Source organism: Theobroma umbraticum, unplaced genomic scaffold, assembly GCF_002168275.2.
Source record: "Theobroma umbraticum cultivar Fairchild unplaced genomic scaffold, ASM216827v3 scaffold_228.0, whole genome shotgun sequence".
NCBI classification, from domain to species: domain Eukaryota; kingdom Viridiplantae; phylum Streptophyta; class Magnoliopsida; order Malvales; family Malvaceae; genus Theobroma; species Theobroma umbraticum.
Window position 1 is genome coordinate 1,294,271 of NW_018397274.1, and position 7,880 is coordinate 1,302,150.

At 29.7% G+C, this 7,880-nt stretch overlaps 1 protein-coding gene across 2 annotated transcripts in view; it reads right to left on the reverse strand.

Moving 5' to 3' along the window:
* Nucleotides 1-4,671: 4,671 nt before the first annotated feature.
* The window catches only part of LOC110427077 (chalcone synthase 2-like), a 3,939-nt gene continuing 730 nt past the window's right edge, over nt 4,672-7,880 (reverse strand). The window contains exons 2-3 of one of the 2 annotated variants that reach the window (XM_089785418.1): nt 5,814-5,930; nt 4,672-5,681 (exon numbers count right to left, since the gene is read on the reverse strand). In XM_089785418.1, coding sequence (XP_089641544.1) covers nt 4,672-5,670 — 999 coding nt within the window. In that variant the 5' untranslated portion in view covers nt 5,671-5,681; nt 5,814-5,930. Of the gene's footprint in view, nt 5,682-5,813; nt 6,016-7,880 lie in introns of those variants that run through there. The other variant, XM_021442478.2, reaches the window with a different exon arrangement.

Here is a 7,880-nt window from a genome sequence, read left to right on the forward strand (position 1 = left end):
TACATATAAATTGATAGAATGAATTAATTATATTTCTTTCAATACAATTTTATTTATTCTATTTATTTTTAATGGCTCTCAAAATAATTTTTTATTTAATAATTAATATTATTCTTCAAACTATTTGATAAAATTAAAGTCATTATGGTTAGCATGTTGCTAGTTAAGTTCAAAAAATAAACTCTAAACTAATATCTTAAGCCTATCAAATTTACAAAAAAATAAAAGTGAGTCTACTAATCCCAACCTATTAAATTTTAATATAAATCTCAACCTATCATAACATATTATATCTTAACAATCCAACTTAAGAACCTATCATAATATATTATATCTTAATAGTATAATCCAATAACTCAATATGTTAATTAGCAATTTAAAAAGTAAATAGAAAATAAGAGAAAAGTTAAGACACATAAAATAAATAAGTAATTTATTTAAATTTAAAAAATTATTTTTTTTTTCATTCTTAAGCCCAAAGAGTGAGAGAGATACTATTTATAATTTTATTCAGTCACATATATAAATGACACCATTATTATTAATGTATTTTTTTATATGTTTAATATCATACCTACTCCCATTTTGTATTCCTTTGTTTTTCATCTAGTTGCTCCAATCATGAAATGCTAGAAATTTAATTAAATATAAAAAAATTCTGTGGAATTTACTTAATTTAAAATTTTTTGTGAGTGTTTTCCAGCTGTCTACTCATTCATTAGTGATAATTTATAATTACATACAAACAAAAAGTAGTCAAATTATAAAAAGAATCTTTGGAATTTGTTGACTTTAAAATTATTTATGGGTCCGCATAGTTATGTTCTCCAGCTGTCTGCTCCTTCATTTAGTAATAATTAAGATTTTCTATGGGCTCCGTGTGATTATTTTACTTGATTACTAATAAATTTATAATTATGTATAAAATTTTAATGTAAAAAAATATTACACTCAAGACTTTAATCTTAATTTTTATGAAAGTGAAAAAAAAAAAAGAAAGAGCATTAAGTAAAATTTTACAATACAATAAGAGAGATTATTTCTCTTTCTTGTAAACTTTGGACTCAAAATAAAGCATAGATACTAAACTATGCATTTAGTATTTTTATTAACATGTTGGCATAAGATGTTAGGATAAAATTTAAATAACATTTTTTTAATGGTGAAATTTTAAGCTTGGTGGGTGTACCTACTCCATTTGCTTTTCTCTCTGTTTTTCCCTAGTTGCTTCGATCATGAAGTAATAGAAATTTAATTAAATATAAATAGATTCTTTGGAATTTTCTAGATTTAAAATTCTCTGTAACTATTTTTTGCAACTGTCTACTCCTTCATTGGTAATTTATAATTTGGTAATTACATAAAAATCTTTATAATTTAGCCATAATTCAAGAAAAGGACATTGCTTTGCTAATATAATAAAACAGAACACAATGATGTTGTTCACTAGCTAATATATCTCCCATGTGTTTTATCTTACGTATTTAGCTAGGCAAAGAGAATTGCCTCTTTATGGGCTAGACCAAATGCGCGTCTTGGGTAACAAACCAACCCCTTGACCATACATTGGTGATGGGCCTTTGTTGACAATCACTTTATTCGTAGGCTGTAGCTATCATCATATTATCTTTTTTTCTCAACATTACTTGCCAAATAAGAGGGTATACAAATTATAGTTATCAAAGAATTAGTGAGAGTTCATTAGTAGTTCTATTATTTGTCTAAACAATAGTAGATCGAGGATTTCGTATGAGACATGGTGAGTAATCATAGAAGGTCATGGATCAAATCAATGATTCGATTTGGAGTAAAAAATTAATCATTTTTTAAATAAAATTAAGTTATAACATAAAATTTTATCAACAATTTAAATATAAATTTTCAAATTCACCAATATAAATAGAAACGTTAGAATTTCACACTAGAAATTGTAAGTTGTGCTTGTTGTGTTTTTATACGTTCAAATTCATCTATGACTAAATCCGTGTCAAAGGTCTTAACAAACTCTCTCTCAATGTAAAAGATAAGTAAACTAGCAAGAAAATCATCTTCCATCTTATTACGAAACCTTGTCTTTACAATTTTTCTAATTAAAAATGCATGTTTTGTAATTGCTATGAAAATTGGAAGAGTTAAGATAAGCTGAACCAAACCATATAGGAAAAATATACAATTGATTTTTCTGTTTTTGACATTAATTGGCATAGGTTTGAGAGAGTTGAAACACTTTGCAAACATAGATCTTGCCTAATATCAAGTTCAAAATGCTCCAATCCATATTTCATATACAATTAAACGATCTGGGAGAAGATATACAATCGATTTTTCTACTTTTAACATTAATTGGCATAGTTCTGAAAGAGTTGAAACACTTTTTAAACTTGCCTAATATCAAGTTCAAAATGTTACAATTCATATTTCATTTGTAATTTTTCATGATGAGTGAAGTCATCAAGATAGAACTTTTGAGTAAGCTTACAGATGTCATCAATCTTGAATAATTAAATCTATCTTTATGATCAAAAGATGAGTTAAGGAAAAAAAAGGAAAAAAAGAAAGAGAAAAGACGAGATAAGGAAAAAAGGGAACCAAAAGAAAGGAAAAATAATTCCAAAATTTGAGCTAAGGAAAAAAAAATAATTCCAAAATATGAGCTAAGGAAAAAACATAAACGAAAAATGATGCTAAAATTTGAGCTAAGGAAAGAATGAGAAAAAAAAAGAAAAAAAGAGTTAAGATAAGTCAAGCCAAATGATTTAGGAAAGGATATATAATTGATTGATCTTTTTTGTCTTTGACATTGACTGGTATAGCTTTAAGAGAGTTGAAACACTTTGCAAATATGGATCTTGTCTAATATAAAGTTCAAAATATTCCAATTCATATTTCATATGCAATTAAACAATCTAAGAGAATATATACAATTGATTTTTCTACCTTTAACAGTAATTGGCATAGCTTTGAAAGAATTGAAACACTTTGTAAACCTAAATCGCGCCAAATATCAAGTTCAAAATGCTATAATTCATATTTCATATGCAATTTTTCATGATAAGTGAACTCATCAAGATAGAATTTTTGAATAAGCTTGCAAATGTCATCAATCTTTAAGTAACTTCAATCCATCTTTGGGATCAACAGATAAGTTAAGGAAAAAAAAAGAAAAAAGATGAGCTAAGGAAAAAAAGGAAACAAAGGAAAAGAAAAATAATTCCAAAATTTGAGCTAAAGCAAAAAAAAAAAACATAATTTCAAAATTTGAGTTGAGGAAAAAAAGAGAAAAGAAAAGAAAAGAAAAATAATTTCAAAATTTGGGCTTAGAAGAGATTGAATTTAAGTATTCAAAATTTAGCTTAGGTTCCTTATCCCAACTCTAAATAAAATCTTTTGATTTGTTTAGGGGTGACGAAGTTATATATTTTGATTTTTATTCACAAAAATAAAAAAATACGTATTTCATGTTTGATTGTATCTGACACATTTAAAATAAAAAAATACGAATTCTCAAATCTATCTCAAACCATACTCTAGTCAAACCTTCAACATTTTGCCACCCCTTACATTGCTATCTAACCTATAGCCTATCACCGTGTTTGGCAAAGTGCAGATGCACCCTGTGGCTCTTTCTTTTGCTCTTTTTTTTTTTTGGTTCTTTTTTAATTTTTTAATTTTTTTCATTTTTTAGAATGTTCTTTTGTTTAGATCATTTTGATCTTAGGTTATTGACTTTAATCTTGTTTATTTAATTTGATTTGTTTTATTTCAACTTTAACCATTTGGGCTTGTTTTTATTAACAAGCCCAGACACTGGGCCTGTTTATTAAGTCCAACACCCTTTTGACTAAAACCAAGACAAAGTCTGGAGTTTCTAAAGCCCATTAGATGTTTAATTGAATTTGATTAACAATAAAATAAAATAACATAGTAAAATAAGAAATAAAAGCACATATATAAATATTAATTATTGATAAAAAAAATAGCGTCTACAGTTAGAAATGATCGAATGAAATGAAGTATAAGCAGGAAGAGCAACAGAGAGAGTTTTGAAAAAATAATTCTTCATTTTCTGTTTGCGGAAAGGGTAAGAGTTTTGCTTTATTTTACACTTATGCCACTGACATATTTACAATGTTACTATTAATTTAACTAACTAACCAACCAATCACGAAGTCTTAGAAATTTAATTAAATATAAAAATATTTATTAGAATTTAGTTTATTTAAAATTTAATTAAAATTTTAGTTATAAATTTTTAATATTTTAAATATAAAATAATGATATTAATATTTTAATTATAAATTATTCTATTCTATAAGTTAAAATAAATAATCATATTAAAATTTTAAATAAAAATTTAGTAATGTTTTAAATAAATTATTAAAATAAGAAATATAATTTAAAATTAAAATTAAATATTATAATAAAAAGTGTTTTTGTCATTTATCACTTATTCTTTAATTTTTTTTAAAATTATTATTATTAATTCCAATTTAAAATAATTAATAATGACAATTCATATCTTATTCCATTATCAAAAATCAAATTACATAATAATTATTGTCTTCTTATTCTATCATTAGAAAATAATTATTTCATTCTCCTTTTATTCCATTTCAGAAACTAAACACAACACTGAGCGGGAGTGTTCTGTTTTCTTCCTCTCGAGTCGAGTCAATGAGATGGTTTTATGGGGACACTATGCAGCACAATAGTCTCCGTAGTTATACCAGGCCCATACGCCAAAAGAACACCCCACTCTAACCCTTCACCCGTGGTTGATTTCCCTTCCTCCACAGACTTGTTTCTCATCTCATCCAACACAAAGAACACAGCTGCACTTGACATGTTGCCATACTCACTCAGCACATGGCGAGATGCCCTGAGTTTGTGTTTGTTGAGATTTAGGTTCCTTTCCAATTGGTTAAGAATGGCCGGCGCACCGGGGTGAGCAACATAGAAGATTGAGTCCCAGTTGCTGATCGAGCCAATTGGGTTAAACGCTTCAATAATGTTCTTCTCTATATTGTTTGTGATCAACGTTGGTACTTGCTTAGATAAGCGTAAAATTAATCCAACTTCACGTAAATGTCCCTCGATGGTACCCTCTGAATTAGGTAGAATTGTCTGAGAAGACGAAACGAGTTGGAATAATGGACGTTCAATGAGGGTATCAGGATCAGCTCCTACGATTGCAGCTCCAGCGCCATCACCGAAAATAGCCGATGCCACCAGGTAGTCCGCTTCGATTTGATCAGACACCCCATGGAAAAAGAGAGATAAGACTTCGGAGCAGACAACAAGAACGCGTGCACCCTTGTTGTTCTCAGCTAAGTCCTTGGCGAGACGGAGCGCTTTGCCACCAGCAAAGCAACCGTTGTGATAAACGATGGCCCTTTTGACCGAAGGACTTAGACCAAGGAGCTTGGTAAGTCGGTAGTCAGCACCAGGCATGTCTACACTTGAGCAGGTGCCAAAAACGAGGTGGGTGATCTTGGATTTGGGCTGTCCCCATTCTTCGATAGCCTTTGTTGCGGCTTCTTTGCCTAGCTTAGGTACTTCTACCACGGCGATGTTTTGACGTGCGTCTAGCGATGTAGCCATGTAGGCACACAAGCTTGGATTTTCCTTCAACACTTCTTCTGTCGCGTACATGTAACGTTTCTTGATCATTGATTTGTCACCTGTGGAATCATTTATCAGAGGCAAACCACACAACCATTACTTAATTAAATCAACAATTGAAGAATAGCAAATGAGACTACTAAATTTTTTGCATGCATTGAAGACCAATTTATGTATCTAAATATTAGTACAAATTTGCTTGAATTTGTGTTTGAGCTCTGTCGTGTGGTTGTTGTTGGTGACTCCAAAGTAAAAGTCAGGATAGTCAGATTGGAAGATGCAGTTGGATGGCGTGGCAGTGCCAATTGCTAGGATGGTGGCTACACCCTCGGCCCGCTGGGCTTTTCTGATCTCTTCAACTGTTGCCATTCTAATCTCTTCAACTGTCGCCATTGCCGCTGGTTGTTAGTTGCTTGGGTAGTTCTTAATTTAGCTCTTAGAAAGCATGCCACTATATATAGAGATAGAACATACGAGCAAAAAGATATAATAATATACTAATCATTACTTATGATTAAAGTATATACTATGAATTAGTAACAGCTGCATGATTATGATAAGTGACAACTGTATGATACATTATAGAATTAAATATTGTAAATTAAAAATTCAAGTAATTGATTCAATTAAACACTATCCTCCTCAATGACTAACAACATAAATGAAATAAAATGAAGAAGCAGAGCTGATCAACTATATTCAAACACAAAGATTAAAGATCCAAACCAATCTGGTTTCAATTCAAAGTTATATGAGTTCGTTTTCTGGTCGGGATTAAATTTTTTAATTTTATTAATGTTATTTTAACTATCCGTTTCCAAAACTTAAAAAAGTTTGATTGCATTATATTCTACATTTCTATATTCACATGAAGATTTTCTGTATCCACATGTTATATAAATTTTCATATATTATACAAATATGAAAAAAAAAATCATAAATTTCTATTAAACAAATCTCTAAAAGATATTTGAACAATAAATACTACCTTAAAATGTGCAAATAAAGAGATTTCAAAGATGTCTACATTGAACAAATCAACAATTGGTGGGTTGGAGCCTAATGAAGAAGAATTAAAGTGATGAGGAAGAATTAAAGTGAAGCAATCGGGGGATTGAAAATTAGATTAATGCTACCAAAATGTAAAAGAGAATCAAAATTTTTATTAAGATGGATGAGAAATAAAAACGTGAAAGACAAAATATTGGTTGTTGGCTTGTTGCATTAGAAATCAGCAATTTGAAGTATTGATTATTATATTGAAGCCATGACTTATAGTTTCATTATTTATTAGCTAATAAACTAATCTCTCTAGAATACTAGATAGTATATATTCTGACATTTATGCTGTGAGCATCCAACAAACTACTAAACCATTAATTCTTCATGAAAAACAACTTCTGTCATAGTTAATGAAATCAATTTGGAAGAAAAAGAAGCTTGCAAGCACTAAACAACCCAAGATTTCAACTCAAATCTCTTTTCCTGAACCACATAGTGCAAACTAGGAAAGTGAATGTATAGGATTAGCTAAAATGTGTAGTATTTGGGAGAAAAAGTTTCTTCATCTTTTCCGAGCCGACATGTATGAATTCTCATGACAAGAAGTAAAAATGCACCAAGCAGTTTTGATGCACTAGAAATAAGGTCTATTCTTATTCCATGTCAGCTGATGAAGACGGCTTGATTTATATGTATCAAAATACCTGCCAAACAATTCAATTACAGAACGTGATAACAAACAAGACAGGTAAAATATAGAATAACAGTAGCAGAAGTCTTAAGACAAAAGAAAATTGATGCAATTGCAATAATCTTCATTTAGTTTCAGCCTCTCGAGATCATATACTCATGAAAACTGTCGACCATTTTGTAAGGAAATGTTCAGGGTCACTACATCGATCCTCCCATTCTAACTATTTGCAGCATTCTTCCTCTCCACTGTTGATTTTGACATATGCATGTAGCTATCATCAAACAAGCAGACTTGTTGCAAGCACCAAACTGTGGATTATAATTATCTGGAAATTGGCGAAAATTCATACTCGTTAATAGGCTAAGAAGGCTACTAAGTCATTAAAAGCAAGGAAAGTGCCTAGCTGCGATGCCAAGTGAATTGAGATTATCCTAACCACAATGTTACAAACTATCTGGAAATTGATTCATCCTATTTTCAAACAGTTTGCAAGTCCTTGCTTCCAAAGATATGTTGAGGAATAATACTTGCATGGTGGCAGCAAGTAGATGTTATTCTGATA